This window comes from Eulemur rufifrons, chromosome 24, assembly GCF_041146395.1.
Source record: "Eulemur rufifrons isolate Redbay chromosome 24, OSU_ERuf_1, whole genome shotgun sequence".
Lineage (NCBI taxonomy): Eukaryota > Metazoa > Chordata > Mammalia > Primates > Lemuridae > Eulemur > Eulemur rufifrons.
Window position 1 is genome coordinate 16,446,998 of NC_091006.1, and position 23,102 is coordinate 16,470,099.

Genomic DNA, 23,102 nt, shown 5'->3' on the forward strand with positions numbered 1-23,102 from the left:
TTTGGTGACTTTTTTAGTCATGTCCTGAATTACTGTTTTACTTCCTTTAAGTGGGTTTTTTACTATCTTATCAATCCCATCAAGCTTACTTGGGATCCACATTTTATTTGGGGATTTTTTTTTTTTGAGGCACAGTCTCACTCTGTTGCCTGGGCTAGACTGCCATGACATCAGCCTAGCTCACAGCAACCTGAAACTCCTGGGCTCAAGCAATCCTCCTGCCTCAGCCTCCCTTGTAGCTGGGACTACAGGCATGTGCCACCATGCCTGGCTAATTTTTCTATATATATATTTTTTTAGCTTTCCATATAATTTCTCTCAATTTTTAGTAGACACGAGGTCTCGCTCTTGCTCAGAGTGGTCTCGAACTCCTGAGCTCCAACAATCTGCCTGCCTCAACCTCCCAGAGTGCTAGCATTACAGGTGTGAGCCACCATGCCTGGACGGGATCCACATTTTGAATTCCATATGTGAAATATCAAAAGTTACGCTTTGGTTGGAGTCCATTGCTGGAGAGCTAGCGTGACACTTTGGTGGTATGAAAGGTGTGTATTTTTAGATTGTCATATTCTTATGCTGGTTCCTTCTCATGTGGAATATCTTCCCTCACTTCAAGACAAATAAGTTTGCAGTCCACCTGTTCTATGCTAGGAATTCCCTTGCTCTTTCAGCTCATGCTGGTAGGTATCAACTGCAGTGTTGGCCGTAATTTAGAAGAGTTAGAACTCAAAATCCTGGGAAGTTGTCCAGGTGCTAGCGGTGGTGGACTAGTTTAGGTATCCTCAGTTTTACACCCCAGGATAGCGTCTGTGAGTCCTGCTCCAGAAGATTACTCAGGCAGGACAGGGGCAGATACATCATGAGCCTCTAACACTGGTGTTCTTCTGCATCTCCTTCAGTCCAAGCAGGTGCTGGGCCATGCTCAGTGCAGGGGTGGGCTGATCCCCAGGCCAATGCTAAAAGTTCACGCAGAAGCAGGGTGGGTCCCTCTCCAAGGTAGCAGTGGAATCCAGAGGCTGGGTAGGTTTGCTGGAGACTTGGCCCTGTGTCAGGAACAGTAGCAGCAGCAGTGACAGCAGCAGTGGGGGTTGGTGGTTGTCGGGGTTTGGTTTCCCAAGGATCCTCCGGTGATAGCGGCAGCACCAGCAAGCCTAGCCCCTAGGGTCTCTAAGCACAACTGGCTTCTCTACTGTTTCAATGTCCTGGCAGCACTGAAGTGGTTACAGCAACAGAACTGGCCCCCAGGCAGATGCAGCACTGTAAGGTTGGCCTCTAAGAATTGAGCCACAGTGCTTAGGGTTCAGCACCCTGTGGGACCACGTTGTACCACTTCTCTAGAGGAGGGTCACTGTGCAGTTTATAAGTAGCTCCTTGTGTTTATCCGGAGGGCTGAGGGAGTAGAGGAGCCCTCTTGTAGCTCAGATATGAATGTCTATGGGGGCAGTATGGAGTCCTGGAGATCTCTCACCTTCCCTTCCCCATGTGCAGACAGCACCCTGGCTATTGCTGACCCACCCAAGGGGCTGCCTTACTTCCTTCTCCTTTGGTATCGGCATATTCTGTCACTTCTCTTTTGAATCCCATGGCTGTTGCTCAGACTATTCAGCCAAAGGTGAACACCTACTTACCACTTTTGATCCTCTGTGTGAGAGAAGCATGTGTCTGCTGCTTCTGGCCCACCACCTTGGACCCTCTCTACAAATCACTTTTTCTCTTTGAGACAGACTGGTCTGATGTGACCCAGGATGATTTCTAACTCCGGGACTCAAATAATCCTCCTGCCGTGGCTTCTCAGGGAGCTCAGATTATAAGTGTGCACCCAGCTTGAAATTATGAAAAGCAAATGTATTTATTAAGTAATTTTGGATGGAAACAAGTCTATTGGGTGCTAGTTTTCATGGTACAAGTAACACAAACGTCCAAGGTTTCTCTCCAGTATGAATTCTTCCATGATTCGCAAGTTGTGAATTTGGAGTGAAAACCTTGCCACATTGATTACATTTGTAAGGTTTTACTCTAGTATGGATTGTCAGATGAGTATTTAGGCCTGAACGCAATCTAAAGGCTTTCCTGCACTCATTACACTTGTAATGTTTCTCTCCACTGTGAATACTTTGATGACTAAGAAGGTTTGCATTTTGTCTGAAGGCCTTGCCACACTCATTACATTTGTAAGGTTTCTCTCCAGAGTGGATTGCCTGATGAACACTTAGTGTTGCACGTCCACTAAAGGCTTTGCCGCACTCATTACACTGGTAAGGTTTCTGTCCAGTATGACTTGTAATGTGATGTGCAAGGTTTGCATTTCCAGCGAAGGTCTTGCCACACTCATTACACTTGTAATGTTTCTCTCCAGTGTGGATTGCCTGATGAACACTTAGTGTTGCACGTACACTACAGGCTTTACCGCACTAATTACACTGGTAACGTTTCTCTCCAATATGACTTCTAATGTGACGTGCAAGGTTTGCATTTCCAGCGAACACCTTGCCACACTCATTACATTTGTAAGGTTTCTCTCCAGTATGACTTCTAATGTGACGTGCAAGGTGTGAATTTCGAGCAAAGACATTACCACATTCATTACATTTGTAAGGTTTCTCTCTAGTATGCGTTCTCCCATGACGTTCAAGGCTTGGATTTCGAGTGAAGACCTTGCCACACTCATTACATTTGTAAGGATTGTCTGCAGTATGCATTCTCCTGTGACGTGCAAGGTTTGCATTTCGAGTGAAGCCCTTGCCGCACTCATTACATTTGTGAGGTTTCTCTTCACTATGGATTAGCTGATGGGAAGTTAGCAGTGAACGAAGACGAAAGGCTTTGCCACATTCAGAACACTTGTAAGGTCTCTCCATACTGTGAATACTCTGATGACTAACAAGCTGTGAATTTCGAGTGAAGGCCTTCCCACAGTCATAACATTTGTAAGGTTTTTCTCCAGTATGCCTTCTCCTGTGAGGTGCAAGCTGTGAAGGGTAAGCGAAGGCCTTGCCGCACTCATTACACTTGTAAGGTTTCTCTCCAGTATGAATTCTGCGATGGTGTGCAACAGAACCACTATCCTTGTAGACCTTCCCACAGTCGTAACATTTGTAAGGTTTTTCTCCATTGTGCCTTCTGCTATGACGTACAAGCTGTGAAGGGTGAGCGAAGGCCTTGCCACACCCATTACATTTGTAAGGTTTCTCTCCCGTATGGACTAACTGATGAATAGTTAGTCTTGAACGTACACTAAAGGCTTTGCCACACTCATTACACTGGTAAGGTTTCTCTCCAGTATGACTTCTAATGTGACGTGCAAGGTTTGCATTTCGAGCGAAGACCTTGCCACACTCATTACATTTGTAAGGTTTCTCTCCAGTATGGACTACCTGATGAGTAGTTAGTCTTGAACGTACACTAAAGGCTTTGCCGCACTCATTGCACTGGTAAGGTTTTTCTCCTGTATGACTTCTCATGTGATGTACAAGGTGTATATTTCGAGTGAAGACCTTGCCACAATCATTACATTTGTAAGGTTTCTCACCAGTATAAATTCCTCCATGGTATGCAACGAAGCCACTATCTTTGAAGGCCTTCCCACAGTCGTAACATTTGTAAGGTTTTTCTCCAGTATGCCTTCTCCTGTGATATACCAGCTGTGAAGGGTAAGCAAAAGCCTTGCCACACTCATATTTGTAAGGTTTCTCTCCAGTATTAATTCTCTGATGATGTGTAAGATGTAAATTTGCAGTGAACACCTTGCCGCATTCAGTACATTTATAAGGTTTTCCACCATTGTTTACTGTTTGTCCTTGTGTGAGTGATGAAGAAAAGATAAAATCATTCTCATATTTTTTAGAAATGTGGGTTTTCACACTAGAAGGAATTTGTTGAAGTGGTGAAACTGAGGAACCATGGTTGATAGACTCGACTTGATTACATTCATCAACTTTCCTTTTACTTTGAAGTAGCTGCAGTTGAGGCACATGTGACTTAAAGATTAATCCACACTGATTTTTAATAAGCTTGTTTCCTGCATCCCTTCTGTCATGTTGATCTCTTCTGCCAGGGAGATTTTCTTTCTGGGCCGTATGCACTGCTTTGTAACTTCCTTCATCATCTCCCCATTGACACTCAAAGTCATGTATATTTTTCTGGACTTCCTTAAAGGAGAAGTCTTCAGTGTCATAGGTTTCAGGTCTTTCCAATGTCACTGTTTGGAATACTTCTCCTGCGTTGGTCTTCCCTTGTGGTGGTACATTTTTTATTACAAATTCAGGAGAGAGATCTACAACATATACAGAGCTGTGAGTTTCCAATTAATTACAGCACGTAAACAAACATTTCACACTGATAAACTTAATATTACACCAAAGGTAATACTGACATTAAACATACTTAGGAAATTTCAGAAAGATAAAACTTAATTTTTAGGAACACAAAAGGAATAGTATTGTTTAATAAAGAAAAGGTGATCCAGATGAATACTGTGGAAGTCTAGTTTCAAACCACCTATAACTAAAACACAATGTGCAAACCTACGTTAGCCCTGAGAGGAGCGACCCCAAGATACACACCAATTGACAAAAAACATATGGCTATCTCACAATTGAAATGAAAACAAGTTATATTGCACAATCCATACTTAAAAACTATCATCTATAAATCATAACAAAAAGGAATTAGGAAAACATCCTAGTAACCCATTATAAAAGAAGCAGACAAAGAATGAGTAACCACATCTACGAAAAGCTATAGTCTGTGGAAATGGGAACAATATTCTCTTAAGAAAAAAGCAAGAACATCCATTTTAGAACCAGTACAGAGTATAAGAACTGGAATACGAGTTTTTAAAATTTGTATTATAGATCAACAAATTATAATTGTATATATTTGTAGGAAATAAAATAATATCATAACATACTTATATATGTGGAATGATGGAATCAAGCTTATAACTTTTATCCATCACCACAAAAACTTATCAATTACTCCTGCTGTTGAATTGAAACTTCATACCCATTGACCAACCTATTCCTCATCCTCCAGCCTCTAAAAACCAACACTCTACTCCAATTGCATCCCACATATAAACGAAAACATCCAATACTTGTATTCCTGTCCCTGATTCCTTTAGTTAGCAAAATGTCCTCCATGTTCATCCACATGTGGGAAACTCAACTTCCTTCTTAAGAAGGATGAATAGTATTCCAGTCTATATTGTACACCACATTTTCTGTGTCCATTCATCTGCTAAGGGACACTTAGCTTGACTATCTAACTTGGCTGTGTGAATAATGCCACAGTAAACACGAAGTACAGATATCTTAGACATACGGATTCCAAATACTTTGGATTTATACCCAGAAGTGAGGTTGTTGGATCATATAGTAATACTATTTTTAGTTTTTAGAGGAAACTCCATATAGTTTTCCATAATGCCTATACTAATTTACATTCCCACGAACAGTATATAAGAGTTTCCTTTTCTCCATAGCCTCACCAACACTTCTCAGCAATAGCCATTATGACAGGTATGCAGTGGTATCTCACTGTGCTTTAAATTTGTATTTTCATAATGATTACTGATGTTGAGTCTTTTTAATATATCTACTGTTCACATGCATGTCTTCTTTCAAGAAATGTCTATTGAGGTCCTTTGACCATTTTTTAGTTAGGTTATTTCTTTGCATGCCATTGAGTTCTTTCAGTTTCTTACACATTTTGGATATTAATTTCCTACCATATATCCGGCTTCGAAATACTTTCTCATGATGCAAAGTTTCTCCTAATTGTTACCTTTGCTGTGAAGAAACAGTTCTGTTTGGTGCAAACCAATTGGTCTATATTTGCTTCTATTGCCTGAGCTTTTGGGGGCAAATCTAAAAAAATGATTGCTCAGACCAATGTCATGTAGGTTTTCCCTTGTGATTTCTTCCAGCAGTTATTTTTTTTTTTTTTTTTTGAGACAGAGTCTTGCTCTGTTGTCTGGATTAGAGTGCCTTGGCATCAGCCTAGCTCACAGCAACCTCAAAGTCCTGGGCTTAAGCAATCCTCCTGCCTCAGCCTCCCAAGTAGCTGGGCCTACTGGCATGCGCTACCATGCCTGGCTAATTTCTCTATATATGTTTTTAGCTATCCATAGAATTTTTTTCTATTTTTAGTACAGATGGGGGTCTCGCTCTTGCTCAGGCTGGTCTCGAACTCCTGAGATCAAGCAATCCTCCCACCTCAGCCTCCCAGAGTGGTAGGATTACAGGGGTGAGCCAAGCAGGTGATTTTTATACCAGGGTTGTTGGAAAGTATCCAGGTATTGGTAATAGTATTTTTCATATTACACGACTGGATACGTTCTGGACAGCCCTTTTATATGATGTGAAATAACGGTCCAGTTTCAGTCTTCTGCATGTGGAATCATTTTTGCACCATTATGTACTGACACACTGTCCTTTTTCCCTTGTGTGTTCTTGGACCTTTGTCAAAAATCCATTGACCATATATATACTGGTTCATTTCTCTTCTCTATTCTGCTTCACTAATCAATATGTCTACTTTTCGGCTACTACAATCCCGTTTTAATTACTATACTTTTGTAATATGGTTTGAAATCAGGTAGTATGATAACTCTAAGTTTGTCCTTTATGATCAAAAATGTCATGAACATATGAGCTGCTGATTAAGTAAATTTTTAAAAAGTTCATTTAGAATACATAAAACTATACAAGATGAAAGCTGCACTGGTTTAAACAAATTATGGTAGAATTAAAATATGGAGACATCATTTACCTTCATATGCTCCCTCAGGAAGATGTATCAAACCATGCCTGCTACAGGCATGAACCAACGACAAAATGACAAAGTTTTGGTTGTTCAAAATGAATAGTGACACATACAGGGGATGAAAAATGTGACATGAACAACACTTTACACACGAGGCAGTGACCTTAAACAATGTTCTCCCTGAAAGAAATTCCTACAACACGGACTGCTGGCTCAAAGGAGATCATCATTAGTATACGTGATCAGCATTGTCACAGTGACACTTTTGTGATGCTTCTCAAAAAGTACAAAAGCAATAGGAAATACTTATCAGTCAGACTCTCCTTGTACTTTTTATCTCAGGATCATGGGCCAGCTCTACTCAGTGGCTTCAAAGGGCATCTTCGCAGGTCACAGGATGATATTCAATCACATTAGTTAAAGCATTCTCCTTTATCAATTTTATGTTATGCAGTAAACCCACTCCATGGGACACTCCACAAGAAGTTATGCATAACCTAAAGCTGGATTATCCAAACAAGTCAGCCCTGAGGGTGTCATCTCAGTCAAGCAATGCAGGGGTTAACAAGAGACTCACAAGAGAAACTGCAAAGACACATGAGGGCAGATCCTGACTTCTACAGGGACGTGTATGTTAAAAGCCAGTTTCAGAAAGAAAATCATACAAACTAAGAGAGTACAAAATCAGGTAGAGCCCAGGCTCCCTACATTCACTCAGTAGTAATAGCAGTGGAAAGAGAAAAGTACAATGTATGGGCATCAGATTTTGTGGCATCTTGAGAATGGACTCCATGTTCTGCCAACAGAGCCCACCCGATCTGCACCCATATAGGACTGGAGATCAAAGAGAGGATATTTGTACTGACATTTTTTTCTGCTGAGTGACAATCTCAGAAGATCAACTTGCTCCCTTCTCATACACACCCATGAAGTGTGGCAAAAATTGCTTAGGGAGCAGACCAGGCAGAAAGGGCTTGAGAAAGCTCCAGGAAGTTTCTGGAGACCCAGATGCGAAGGAAGACCAGACAATGTTTCCTATCTGCTGACTGGGTCTTCCAAGGATATGAAATGGGATGGAACATAGAGAGATCCAGTCGTCAGGACTATGAAGGCCACAGCTCTGATCAATGTGGACCAAGAACTTAGCATCCGATGGAAGCAACTACAGAAGGAACGACCAACGGAAAAAGCAACCCTTCTGAAACAGCCTTTCCTGTGATGCTCAGTGTCAAGAACAAAAGAGTTCATGAATCCAGAGAATACAGTGTTGCCCACCATGATAAGGACTTTCCATTGGTTTATGGTTGAGCAGAGGCACTACTGGAGGGTACAAGGATAAAGTGTTACATCTCTGTCGAACAGAGTGAGAAGTGAAGGAAAAGAAAAATTTCCTTTTAGAGCTCACAGGACATACATTTTTTGTATTCCCATAGAACCCTCAGTTTTGCATAGAGTTTCCCAAACACTATTTAATGAGCAGCTTTCTCTCTATCCATCTGAGCACTTACCTGTGATTACACCTGTGATCCATTTCCATCCATTTAATTTTGTTGTTATTTGCACTTGCCTCTCCACAGTCCAGGCGTCTTTCCCTTGCTCCAACATAGAGATAATACTCAGATCAAAATGAGAAATACCTGCTCACAGAAAGAAAGGAATGTAAGGTACCACGGTTGTTCCAAAATCCCAGCCCTAGTTTAAATAATAAGAAAAAATATTCCAGAAGGTTATATAAATATGTATCAGAAATCCATCCTCTGAATGCCTCCTTTCGAATGCTTAGGGAATGTTGTAACATGTAGACATTTAGTTGTCTTTGAAGAACCAATGAATCAAAGCACAGGAGTGAAAAACAGGAAACTGGATATTTTAAACATCTGCCACAAGGTTTTACACATACATAAGCTCTGGAACCATCCAATGATACATCACGAAAGGGGAGAAGATCTGAGAAAGGGGACAGTTAAAGTCCAGATACCCCATTATAAAGCTTTTCCTTTCTGAATCAACGGGGCTTCAGTCTCAGTCAAGCAATGCAGGGGCTAACAAGAGACTCACAAGAGAAAATGCAAAGATACACAAGAGGACATCCTGACTTCTTAAAGAAAGTTATCCTTACCCAGGAAGACCAGGTTCCTGTAGTTCTCCAACATCACGTCCCTGTATAAAGCCCTCTGGGCAGGGTCTAAGCATTTCCACTCCTCCGGAGAGAATTCTATGGCCACATCCCGGAATGTCAACTGTCCCTAAAAGGAAAACCACATTTCACCACGCGGCTATTAGCAGAGTTCTAATGTTCACATAATATGAGGAGAGAACTCTAAGAATAGATTTGACTGAAGTGAATGGGCAAACAGATCCACCTTGTGATACTGTCAAATATGAATATACGCAGGCATCTACTGCCTCCTGACATACAACTCACTTGCAATCTCTGCAGGGACAGTATCTTGTTGCATGTTAATGAGATAAGTGGTGTCCAGAGGCCCATAGACAGCTTCAGGCTGGGGGCTGGTCACTGGAAATACCCAGGCTGGATTACAGGGTAAGAACTTTAAGCTGCAGCCTCATAACCTCCCATGAGAGGAGACAGGCTGAAGGTTCACTTGATCATCAATGTCCAGTGATATACACAATCACGCTTATGTAGTGATGTCTCCACAAAAACCCAAAAGGACAGGGTTAAGAGGACCTTTCAGATGGATGAGCAGATAAAGGTTCCCAGATGGTGATGCTTGTAAAGATGGCGTGGAGGCTCTGAGCCCCCTCCTTCCATACCTTGCCCAATACATCCCTTCCATCTGGCTGTTCATCTGTACACTTTGGAATATCTTTTATAATTTTTTTTCAGACTTCAGGCAAACCTCTTATATTAACTGAAGGATACAGAGTTCTGCCTCTTACACTGATAAATTGTGATAACAACTTAGATGAGGATGTTGACCGCAGAAAGAATATTGTTTGTAAAGAGAAATAAATAAGAAACTCTTGGGTGATATCATTTTCCCTGCAGCCTAGTGTTCCTCCTATGTTGAAAATCTTTGTTCTCAAAGCAGTATATCGAAGAGATAATAGTAATTCCCTGTTTTAACAGGAACATCTAATGTAACCCTTAACCCTTTTAAAATGGATGCACACAGTGGCGTTTTCTCCTAGGCTCAAAGCTGAGTACTCTCCCATCATTTGAATACTATTTTAGGCAATTCCTATGACAATTATACCAACACATTTCCTCAAACAACCCAAGCTCATAAACAGCTGCTTCTCTATGGTGGGTGTGCACTTCGGGCTGAGGTCTTCATGGAGAGCGAGGCCCTCCCCTCTTCCCTTGGGGACTTCTAGGGGAATAGAGGAGCACAATTCGGGAGCTACCTGTGAGCTGGTGTTTTGGAACTACAACAAGACAAGGATGCCCACTGTCACCACTTTTATTCAACATAGTGCTGGAAGTCCTAGCCGGAGCAATCAGGCAAGGGAAGCAACCGAAGGGTGTTCAAATGGGGAAAAAGGAGGTCAAACTATCACTCTTTGATCACGATATGATCTTATATCTAGAAAACCCCAAAGATTCTGCCAAGAGGCTCCGGGAATTGATAAATACATGCAGCAAAGTCTTAGGTTACAAAATCAATGGACAAAAATCAGTAGCATCTATATACAAGAACCACAATCAAGCTGAGAATCAAATCAAAGACTCAATGCCTTTCACAATAGCAACTAAGAAAATGAAACACCCAAGAATATATGTAACCAAGGAGGTGAAAGATCTCTACAAGGAGAACTGTCAATCACTCAGGAAGGAAATTGCAGAGGATGGAAAAAAATGGAAAAACATATCATGCTCATGGAGTGGCAGAATCAAAATTGTTAAAATGTCCACACTACCCAAAGTAATGTACAGATTCAATGCAGTCTCCATCAAAATACCAAAGTCATTTTCCGTAGATCTAGAAAAAATACTTCTATGGTTCGTATGGAACTGGCAAAGAGCTTCAACAGCCAAAGCAACCTTAAGCAAAAGGAACACATAAAGAGGGATCACTTGACCAGACTTGAAGCTATACTACAAGGCTATAGTAACCAAAACCACACGGTGTTGGCACAAAATAGGGACATAGACCAATGTAACAGAACAGAGATCCCAGATATAAAACCCTCCACACAGACCAATGTAACACAACAGAGAACCCACCTAGAAAACCCTTCACATATAGCCATCTGATCTTTGACAAAGCAGACAATAACATATTCGGGAAAAGAATCTCTATTCAATAAATGGTGCTGGGAAAATTAGACAGTCACATGTAGAAGATTGAAACAGGGTCCTTACCTCTCACCACCCACATAAATCAATTCAAGATGGATAACAGACTTAAACCTAAGACATGAAATTATAAGAATGCTTGAAGAAAATGTTGGAAAAACTCTTCTAGATATTGGCCTAGGCAAAGAATTTAGACGACGACCCCAACTGCAATCACAGCAAGAACAAAAATTAATAAATGGGATTTGATTACAGAATGGGAGAAAATCTTTGCATGGCATACAGCTGATAAAGGGCTAATCACTAGAAATTGCAAAGAACTCAAGCAAGCCAGCAAGACAAAAAATCAAAGAACCCCATTAAAAAAAGGGCAAAAGACATGAACAGAGCTTTTAAACAGACAATGGAATAATGGCCAATACACATATGAAAACATGCTCAACGTCTCTAATTATCAGAGAAATGCACATTAAAACCACAATGAGATATCACCTAACTCCAGTGAGAATGGCTTTTATCAAAAAGTCCCAAAACAATAGATGCTGGTGTCCATGCAGAGAGAAAAGGAACACTTATACACTGTTGGTGGGACTGCAAACTAGTACAGCCTCTATGAAAATTAGTACGGAGATACCTCAACAAACTAAAAGTAGACTTATCATTTGATCCATCCATTCCACTACTGGGTATTTACCCAAAGGAAAAAAACGTCCTTTTACAAAAAACACACTCACACTCAGATGTTTATTGCAGCACAATTCACATTCACAAAGATGTGGAATTAAGCCAAGTGCACATTAATTCATGAGTAGATTAATGAAATGTGGTATATGTATACCGTGGAGTACTACTGAGCCTTAAAAACAAAACAAAACATGAGTTAATACCCTTTGTTACAACCTGGACCAACTGGAGAACATAGTCCTAAGTGAAAGAGTGCAAGAATGAAAAAACAAACACCACACATACTCACTGTTAAATTGGAACTAACCGATCACCACTCAAGTGTACATATGGAAGTAAAACTCAAAGGAAATCAAGCAGCTGAAAGGGGGCAAAAGGGGATGGGTAAAATCACACCTAATGGATACACTGTACACTGTCTGAGTGATGGACACACTTATAACTTTGACTCAAGCTGTACAAAAGCAATCCGTGTAACCAAAACACCTGTACCACCATAACATTCTGAAATAAAAAGTTTTAAAAAATGGTACAATGTAAAAAAATCTATCAACTTCAATTCTAAAGCATATTAAATACATTTATTCAAAAATATAGATATAATTTCATGCAGTTAAATTTAGATATGTAGGCATTACCAAAAGCACAATAGAGTTTATTATAATAGTTTCTTCCGGTAATAAAATCATAAGAAACAGAAATTTTCAGTATAATACATTAATTTAACAAATTTAGATTAAGGCAGTGCAGTGGCTCACATCTGTAATCCCAGCACTTTGGAAAGCCAAGGTTGGACGTCTCCTTAAGGGCCGGAGGTCGAGCCCAGACTGGGCAACATTGTGAAAACCTGTCTCTACAAAAAAATTAAAAATTAGCCAGCTGTGGTGGTGCGCACCTATAATCCCAGTTACTTGGGAGGCTGAGATAGGAGGATTGCTTAAGCCCAGCAGTTGGAGGCTGCAGTGAGCTCTGATCATGCCTCTGTACTCCAGCCTAGGCAACAAAGTGAGACCCTCTCTCTTCAAAAGAGAAAAAAAAATAGAAAATGTAGATTTACAAAAAACATATTATCATACTATATACCCTGAAATAATTATTAGATAGTAAAAAATCAGGCCGAAAAATAAATATGGGGTAAAACTGTAATGTTAAGCAAGGATGCTTCACCAAATATCATGATCACCAGTAACACTGGATGCATTTCCCTTAATTAAGATGGAGAGGCTGGGGACAGTGGCTCACATAGGTAATCCTGGCACTCTGGGAGGCTGAGGCGGGACGATCACTTGAGGTCAGCAGTTTGAGGCCAGCTTGAGCAATAGCGAGATCCCGTCTCCATTAAAAATAGAAAGAAATGATTTGGACAGCTAAAAATAGATACAGAAAAAAATTAGGCAGGCATGGTTGCACATGAGTGTAGTCCCACCTTCTCGGGAGGCTGAGCCAGAAGGATTGCTTGAGCCCAGGAGTTTGAGGTTGCTGTGAGCTAGGGTGATGCCAGGGCACTCTAGCCTGGGCAACAGAGCCAGACTCTGTCTCAAAAAAAAAAAAAAAAAAAAAATTGCTAAAAGTGGGCTGGCCAGGGCTCCAGCCAAACACCACTGCATAGGATATCTGAGCAGGGACCAATAAAGACGAAAATCGTGAAAAAAAAAAGGAGTGGGGAAGAGAGTAAAGGGCTGGATTTGTTAAAATTAGATGACATGATAGCCACCTAGAAAAACAATGCTATTTAAGTATAAACACTAATACCAACGTACGGAAAACCATCTTCTTTCTTTAGCAAGGGTCCCCACAGGAGAACATCAAAGTATCTGTGGGATGCACTGTCTGAAAAAAGTTTAATGAATCTCCTGCTCTTTCCCATTTATGTTATAGTAAAAACAGATGATGGAATGAAAGAATCCTCTATTACTGATGTCTGTCTCTAAACTTTCCATTCCACGCTGTCATTGAGTTTGAGTCAGTGACTCACTAATTTACCTACAAATGTAATAGAAATGAGTCAGAAAAGACTTCTCCTGATTATTCCCTTTTTATAGCACTTAGCAGGTGTTTGTGCACATTAATCCATGACTTATGGGCAAGTTCTCTAACCTTCCTCTACACAGAGCTGACAGTACATCTAGATGTGGCCCCTAAACAGTCCCTGCTGCCCAACAGCACTGACACCACAGGGCCACACCACATCTCGAATCCATGTCTGGGTGTGAAGCCCTTCCCAGGACCGAGTCCAATGGAGCCTCTTCACAGGGTCATGTCACTGGGTCACAGTGAGATGGAATCTCAGTGGAGATGAGAAGGACTGAGGCAAGGCATGGGTGAGTGTGAGCAAATACAACATGAAGGACGTTTCAGAGTCAGAGAAGATCAGCAACCCCAGTGCCCAGCATTTCAGAAAAGGAGGGAGACACAGAACAACCCACTGAGAATATCACCTTACCTGAGTAAGATCCATTCCTGACTTCTTTTCTTTCTTCCTCCCCCCTCTTCCAGGCTTCTTCCTCACCCAACATGAGTCTTTACAAGTCAATCCTGAATGTCAAAAATATGATGCTCAATGCTCAGAATCAACAAAATCTCTTTCTGTGCTACAGTTATACAAAGGGGAAAGACCTCAGCCTGTGTAAAAATGGTCCTCTCCTTCCCAAGGCACCAGGTGGGGTACTGGGACAATAAACTCCTAGCGGAAGACCAACAAGTTAGTTTTTGACCCCTTTGATCAGACCCCGCGAACCTCCTGGTGAAGCCCACAGGCTACAGCAGTGGGGGGCTGGGCTGGACTGAGCTCCCTGCCAGGACGCTGACCCAGCCCTGACCAAACCCGAAGTACAGCACAGACCTCCTCACCCCTCTGTGGACTAGACTGATCTCAGCCCACAGAAATGGAGGACACAGAGCTGCAGTTCTCAAGGCAGGACACAGAATAGAATTCACTCAATATTGTTCAGGCTAGACCCTCATCTGTTTGAATGGAAATCTCGGGTGAGGGGGCACAGGAGATGTATCTGCAGTGTGTATTAGCACTGTAATGTGAAGCCAGGGTTCAGCTCCACTCAGAGGGGCAAACCCAGCACACCTCCCACCATCTGGTCCGCTCTCCCCTGGGGACCTGCTTGTCACCAGTATCCAGACAGCGGACAACCAAGGAACAAAAAGACACATGCAGAGCAGCCAATATGGACCTGAGGAGAGGTTGAGGGTGTTCCTTAAATGTCAAATGAGGGGCTGTGGAGAGAAAACACAGACGTCTTCACTGAGAAGGGGATATCAGAACAAGGACCTGGGGAAAGAAGGTGTTTCCACCTGCAGCTGGGGGCCCAGAGTTTTAGACAAAGGGATAATCCAATGTGGAGACCCTGAGGCATGAGACGCCAGGAAAAGGACAGAGGTCTGTGTGGCAGGAGAAGAGCCAGCGAGGACAACACAAGCAGGAAACGAGGCCACAAAGATCCTGGGGGAGCAGAGCAGGGAGAGCCCAGGACTACAAACATTTCTCTCCCACACCTTGAAAGAATTTGGAAATAATGTATTTCCTTACCTATTTTAAGTAAACATGGGATTTCTTTATTTTATAAATTAATGCGCTTACAATGTAGTATCATACATTTTAAATATATGACAAGAACTTCATCTAAGCCCCAGGAAGCAGAGGGTCGTCCTTACCTGAGATACGCAGACTAGAAGGGAATGCATTTGGGGGATTCAGGAAGTCCCGTTGGACATCTGAAGGTGGCAATGCCTGTTAGATGGCCCAGCAGATTGTTGAGGAGACGACTGGACATAAGATTCTAGAGCTGAGGGCAGAGGTCTGCAGGGGAAACATAGACATATATGTGGGGTTTAAACCATGAAATGGACAATAAGGAAACGCAGTGGGTGTGGACAGAGATGAGAAGAGATTTGAGGAATAGGCCGTAGGTCATACCACATTCAGAGAACAGGAAGTTTAGGGGACACCAGAGGAGAAAAGGAGATCAAGGAGGCATCAAGACAATTAAAACAGATATTTAAAGGTTAATGGGATGTCCTCTAAACAAAGAAAACAGAAGACAAATGACCAACTATGCCACATGCTACTGATAGGAAATGAAGATGAGGACGGGCCGGGCGCGGTGGCTCACGCCTGTAATCCTAGCACTCTGGGAGGCCGAGGCGGGTGGATTGCTCAAGGTCAGGAGTTCGAGACCAGCCTGAGCGAGACCCCGTCTCTACTAAAAATAGAAAGAAATTATATGGACAACTAAAAATCTATATAGAAAAAATTAGCCGGGCATAGTGGCGCATGCCTGTAGTCCCAGCTACTCGGGAGGCTGAGGCAGTAGGATCGCTTAAGCCGAGGAGTCTGAGGTTGCTGTGAGCTAAGCTGACGCCACGGCACTCACTCTAGCCTGGGCAACAAAGTGAGACTCTGCCTCAACAAAAAAAAAAAAAAAAAAAAAAAAAAGATGAGGACAGGAAATTAAATATTAGATATGGAAATGGGGAGGTCACTCGTGACCAGAAAAGGATCAAAGGAATGCTTAAAGTGAAAACTTGATTCAAGCTACAATTCAAGGGTTCAAGCAAGAACGGGCAGCAAAGACTGAATACCAAGCAAGAAGAAGGTTTTAGTGTATTATGTTCTGAGATGTAACACACAAGAGGGTACTTACAATAGAGGGAGATGTAGGTAAGAGTATTTTTGTTAAAAAGATGGAAGAGTAGAGGGATAAAAGATTAATTCTGTGTCTGTGTGTGTTTTAATGCACAAGCCCACCATTGGGTTTGCTGATAAAAATAATTCCCTTGAAGTAACAATGTATGAGACAGCACAGGAGGGATGCCACGCATCCTGAGACTGCCAGTGGGGCTGGCAAGTGGTGCACAATGGCAGGGCCAGCAACAGCCGGGAGCAGGGACAGACCATTCCCAGTCACTACTGGGCAGAGGTCACAGGTCCTGAGAAGACAGGGGTTGGGCCGGATGGAGGTGATCTCTTTCTTTCCTATTTGAGATAGGAAAAGGCAAACTGCTCATTGTACTCACATTCAACACCGAATCCTTCAGCTTTAGTCACCAAAATGTGTGTGTATTTTCCCACAATCATCAGCTCTCTAGCAGAATCCCAGCTGGTGTCCTACAATTTAACTCAATTCTGAAGCTATCTACAAGACAGCATCAGATGCCACAGGTTAAGAGCTCAGTCCTCACAAGACTGCCCCTCACGTCAGATGCACTAAGCAAGCAGTAGCTGTCACCTCTACTTCTGACTCTCCTGATAAATATTGTGGTTCTTTCAACCCTTCCTCCAGCTTGATCAATTTGCTAGGACAGCTCTTCCATCTGGCTGTTCTTCTGTATCCTGTGTAATACCCTTTATAACAAATGGGCAAATGAAGTGTTTCCCTGAGTTCTGTGAGCTGCTCTGGCAAATCAATAGACCCAGGAGGGAGACAAGGGAACCCCACAATTTATACCTGGTTGGTCAGAAGTTCAGTTCCCCAGCTGGGACTTGTGACTGGCACCTTAAGTGGGGGCGGCCTTGTGGAACTGAGCCCTCAACCAGTGGGATTTGATGCTAACTCCAGGTACACAGAGTTAGAGTTAAGTCAAATTACAGAATGCCCACTTGGTGTCAGACAGAGAAAGAAAGATTGTTGGTGGGGAGAAATCCCCACACATTTGGTGATCAGAGGTGAAGTATTCTGTGTTCAGTGTTAAACAGTTATATTGAGTTTGACAGGAGAAAAAACACATTTGTTTTTCCTCCTAGTTCACACACTCCTCCACACCCTACCCCATGTCAGGAAAAAAGAATTGCAAATGAGGCTATACATACCCAGATACCAAGAAGTATAAAAGGCACATGTCTTATAGACAGATTTTGCCATTCTCACCCACATCTGCATAATTCAAAGAAGCATATTTAAAATTTGTTAAAATTGCAAACTAAATACCAGGTGAAAAAATGTTTGAAATAATTTAAAAAAATTTTTAAATACAATTCATTAAATTATGAACCCAGAAATTAATATAGCACAAGTCAATCCTCACATCCAATGAATTCACCAGTCATCGGAACCCAGGAACCCTGTTCTTCATTACTGTGTGTTTCCCTCTTTCCTTCTGTATATATCTCTCATTCTCATCTTCTTTCTTTTCTTTTCTTTTTTTTTCCGTGTTTCCCCCTCAGTTTCTGCTCCTCATTTTGTGCCCCTCTCCTCTGCAGCTCTTCCTCCCCTTCTTCCCTCTATTCCTTCTCTTACACCTGATCTGCCCTATTCTAGCAAATTATTTCACCTTTCTCCCCAATCTTTTCATTGTCCCCACTCTCTTCCTCCTTCCTCATTTCTGCTGCCCCTGTGCCCTCCCTGTTACACCCCCTTGTCCTCACTCTCTGGCACTGCCAGGTCCCTAGGCTTCATCCATGCTGTGGTTCCCCCTCTGCTCTCCTTGTCACCAGGTGTCTCCTCTTATCCCAGCACCAGGCTGCTCTGTCTGCCCTGGCTCCAACTCATTCATCCCCTCCCCCCTCTATGTCTAAGGCGCCTCCCCATTTGCTGCCCCTCTCCCTGTTTTGCTTCATCTCTTGGAAGATCCAGCTGTTCTCTAAATTTCTCCAGTTACTTTTCTCCCCCTGCTACTTTCTCAGCTTCTCTCGCTAGTACTGCGTCTTTGCAAATCCCTCCCCAACCCTCTACTTTGCCATCTGTTTATGGTTCTCCCTCATTCTTTTCTTGCTTAGTTTGTCTCTCAGTTGCTCTCTTTCTCCTGGGATCCCCTTTGCCCACACATTCACAGGGAGGGAGACGAAATAAGATGCCCGCCTCCCGGAAGAGCAGCATTTTCCAGTGCGGTGGAATTGGGGACATAAGAACGCTGGCTGTCACAAGACAGGCCCCGGTCACCTCCCCAAACGAGGGGTCAGGGGAAACGGTGACTGCTAAGGGGAAGTCTGGAGAGCTGAAGGATCAGGCCTGAGGAGGAAGGGACACGGTGGGGCGACCGTGCCTCAGGCACCCGGGACCAGGCAGAGGACGCGGCGTCTCGGGCACTGACCCTACGGACTGCGCTGTCCTCCAGGGGCCGACACGGGCGAGGCCTGGCGCGAGTAAAGGACGCGAATCTACCTAGCAGGTCAGGACTTTCCCTGGCGCGGGGTGGGAGAAGAGGTCAGTGAAGGGCTGCAAGCAGGCAATGACGCGAAACGCGGTGTTTACCTGCAGCGAAGGCACAAAGGCCGAAGGACCAGCCTCACAGATTTTCACCCAAAAGGAAGCGGCTCCCGGATCCACACCGCGAGGTCTGTATGCACCTGCGGTGGAGGGGGCGGTGAGGGGATTTTAAAGTCCGTAGCCAGCCCCGGGCACCGAGTAAGGAACACGTTGCAGGGCGAGGCTGAGGCTTAACCTCAGAAAGCGGAATCACTTTCTCTCCAGAGGATCCGCTTCCGCGATGGCGGAAAAGTACAAGCGCGCGGAGAAGAGAAGCCAGGCAGCCTGGGGGCGGGGCCGGGGCGGGGCGGGGGCGGGGCGGGGCCTGCGCCTGAATCTTCTTTGCTCTCAAGCTTTTTCCCAGGTTGAAAGTTGCTGTGGCATTTTTCTTGTTCCGGTAGCCACGTGAACGTTTCCAGCAGTTTTAAGGTAAAAGCACGGTGTTGTGTCGGCCACTTATGTTGGAAAACAAAATATTTTCCTCTTTGTAAGTTCAGAATGGTTTATGTTCTGAACTAAAATAAAATCTTATGTCTCACCCGTCACTGGCTGCATTGAATGGACCCCCTCCTGGCCAAAGGAATATCCTAAAACTAAATTGCCTGCCAGGAGGAAGGAGGTCAGACATGCCTTACCATGCCCCCCCTCCCTGATTGGGGACATCCTTTGTAATGCATTAACAGGCCTAATGGTATCCAAGACAAACCTACAGGTCCTCAATTTACACAACCAATCTATGTCTGGTGGCTTATCTCTAATAAACAGCAACTATGTTAAAACATTCCAAGCCTTTAGACAAAGCTTCACGTCCCTAACCAATGACAAGCCAAAGATTCTTTAAACCCACCTATAACCTGTAAGCCCCCGTTTGGAGATGGCCCACCTTTTCAGGCCAAACCATCTATGCCTCCCACGTATGGACTTATGACTTTACCTGTAACCCCTGTCTCCCTGAAATGTAAAAAACCAAACTGTAACCCAGCCACAGCGAGTCCACTTGCTCAAGGCTTCCTGGGCATGGCTCCGGGTCATGGTCCTCAAATTTGGCACAGAGTAAATCCCTTTAAAATGTTTTTTCCAGAGTTTGGCTTTTTTTCCGTTAACGACGCATCAACAGTGACTGTATCCAGGAAAGTTCCTGCCATTAAAATTAATTCAAGTAATTTAATTTAAAAGCTCTGAAATTATCTGTGATGGGGATACAAACTAGAATGTGAAATGCAGCTCTCTGCCCAGAAGGAAACCTGTAATTTAATGCTTATAGCCCAACAGAACCACCTTTCCCTTCCTATTCCCCATTCACCACAGTGAGAGGCAGTCATGCTAGGCTCAGTTTCAGAAACTTTCATAGGTACAACACCCCGGGTGTGGATCTTGGAAGGCTAAAGCCCGCAATAAATTAGATCAGGAACTGTTGCTTTAAAACAACCAATAACTTTTAAAACATAGATATATATTGCATTGTTCTTCCTTATACTTGTAATTCCATTCCACACTTGAGGTGACTTAACCTCAAATAACTTTAGATAAACTTTCTTTATGTCATAATGTTTAAGTCAATAATTTCCAAATGTAATTTCAAATTCACTTTACGTGCATCCTGAGGGTAAGTAGACAACGTACTTTTCATTTTAGAATCGTCATCTATCTTAGGTCTTATCTTTATTTTGTATTTCTCAATTTTTTGTCAGATGTGGACAAGAAAGTCTGGAAAATAGTCACTAAAAGACATTTGGATTTATTTTCACCTAAAGAATAATTAATTTTGCACTATCTCTAATGGTATTTTATAGGGAGGTTATTCTCTTTCATACAAACCTCAAAGAAATCAAAATTAGATTATCAGGTTCAAATGACCTCATTTCTTCCAGCAACAATTTTATGGCAATATCTGTGAGTTAAACAACTACCATGAAGTATGTTTTTTTTATCACATCCCTATATGTGGAAGATTTCATCCATCCAGAAGTGGTAACCCGTTGAAATATCATCATGTGTAGACAGGAAAATTAGCATATTTAAAATATTTTCAGTCTAAAAGAACAGGATGTCCTGGCATTGCACAGATGAATCCAACAGGATATATCAGTACATTTTTCAAAGAGGTGGTACCTAGGATAGATTTTGGGATCTCAACAAGGTAGCTCATTATGTATTATGCAATACTGCTAACTAGTAATGTTGCCTAGACACAAGTGTCAGCATCAAGTTCATTAATCAGGAGCAAATAAAATGAGTTGACTGTGCAGCTATTCATTGTATTCAGAATAGCAGAGTTATGGCAAGCTGAATATGGGTCAAAGTTATGCATCTCATTGGTGATGTGGAGTTCTGATCCCTATAAAATTTTCAAGGGAGCAAAATGCACATATTTACAAGAACTATAAAAGGTATTTCCTCCATCACAGAACAATTCTCTCTGTAATACCACTATAAAACAAATGCAAATTAAGCATTTGGGAAAAAAAAAAACTACTTTTACCCATTGGTATATACTAAATCCTGTGCCACCAAAGGAGAATATGCATAGTCTAACACAGATGGAACTATTAAAATATTTACCACTCTTAAAAAAACAAATTTAGACTTGTGAAAGGAGAGATTTGATTCAAAATAAAATTTTGCAATAGGGATAGTGCTCCAACCACAAGAGCCAAAAATGCCCAAAAGTCACAGAGAAAAGAGCTTTCTTTTACATGAAGGAAGAAACAGTCGCAGAAAGTACCAAGTATGGGACCGTATTTGAGCACCTGGCATGAACTACAGGTACTCAGGGGATGTTTTCTCTGAAGTTCAGTCTACTCTTGAGAGGTGCTGTTAAGGAGAAGTTGTTTCACATTACAGTGCCCAAGAGTGGTCCAAATTTGAGGGACCTGGAGGAAGGAATGAAGCTTAACTGAAGGTTGAATAAGTCAAAATGACCACCATGGTTCTCACTGATCACTGGGGACAAACAATTCAGTAATCCTTTTAAGACAAAGGATGGGAATTTGGAGGGTTTGTATGTGGTTTTTTCCTATGTAAACAAGGGGGCTTTCATTGGACTTAATGAAGTCCTCCGGCAAAATGTGGTTCTCTGCAGTAAGCTGTTCCTAAGGAAACAAAGGGTTGGAGGATGGAGTTCTTTAACCTTTGCTGTTTTCCAGGATGATCAAATTGGAGTGAACTTCAACATTGTCACCACGTCTTAGTCCATTTTCTGTTGCTTATAAGAGAATACCTGGATGTGGGTACATTTTAAGAAACAAAATTTATTTCTTACAGTTCTGGAAGCCAGAAAGCCTAAGGTGGGAGGGGCATACCTGGTGAGGACCTTCTTCTTGATGAGGACCCTGAAGAGTTCCGAGGCAGTGTAGGACATCCCAGGCCAGGGGACTGAGCATGCTAGTTCAGGTCTCTTTCTCTTATTATAAAGCGACCAGTCCCACTCCTGTGATAACCCATTAACCTATTAACCCAGTTGTCCATTAATACATGAATGGATTAATCCACTCCTGAGATTGGAGCCCTTATGCAACCACCTTTTAAAGGCCCGATCTTTCAATGTTGCTACACTGGGGATTACATGTCAACATGAGTTTGGGAGGGGACAAACATTCAAACCATAGTATGACATATAACACCAAGCAAAACTGAGCAATAGTAAATACACATATCATCTTTGAAAACTGCAACATTCTAACCTTTAATTATAATTTAATTATAGAGATGATAGGTAAAATCCTGGGGAATTTCATTTTTCTTGATCATTATGTCATTTACTTCAGTGAATGAAGTTTAAAGATACTTTAGGTCCTCAGGCACCTCACTTTTGCCAATACCTCAACATTCCCTTCTGAACATGCTCTCTACACAATGGCAGTCCTGAGGCAAAAATGTAGATTTTGAGTGCAACTTGTTTTCTATGCTCACACTGTGGCCAGGGGTGTATCTTTTGGCATTTGGCAACGTGTCCCTTTTCAGTATGTTACAGGCTAAAAAGATCAGACCCAGAAACTCCATGTGGATCATGTTTTTAGAAAAAGTTCCCACTCACTTGATTTTCCATTTACTTCTGCTGGATTTTGCACATTCATATAAATATAGCTGTGTTTGCATACATGTGTATAAAACAGAGAGAAAAGATTTAACAAAATGGCAATAGTACATCCTTACCTATCAATTACTTTATAAATAAAAGGATTAAAATCCCA

The 23,102-nt window shown here is 42.3% G+C and overlaps 2 protein-coding genes across 3 annotated transcripts in view; one reads left to right on the plus strand and one right to left on the minus strand.

Annotated features, from left to right (window-relative positions):
* LOC138374961 (zinc finger protein 480-like) overlaps positions 1–23,102 on the plus strand; it is a 240,769-nt gene that overhangs the window by 150,517 nt on the left and 67,150 nt on the right. The window lies entirely within an intron of this gene.
* On the minus strand, positions 142–15,112 carry LOC138374890 (zinc finger protein 347-like). The gene is made up of 5 exons (XM_069458104.1): positions 14,793–15,112; positions 14,157–14,248; positions 8,885–9,011; positions 8,274–8,402; positions 142–4,273 (listed from the first exon to the last, which is right to left on the minus strand). Exons 1-5 carry the CDS (start codon positions 14,800–14,802, stop codon positions 2,412–2,414), a joined length of 2,220 nt encoding a protein of 739 aa, XP_069314205.1. The 5' UTR covers positions 14,803–15,112; the 3' UTR covers positions 142–2,411.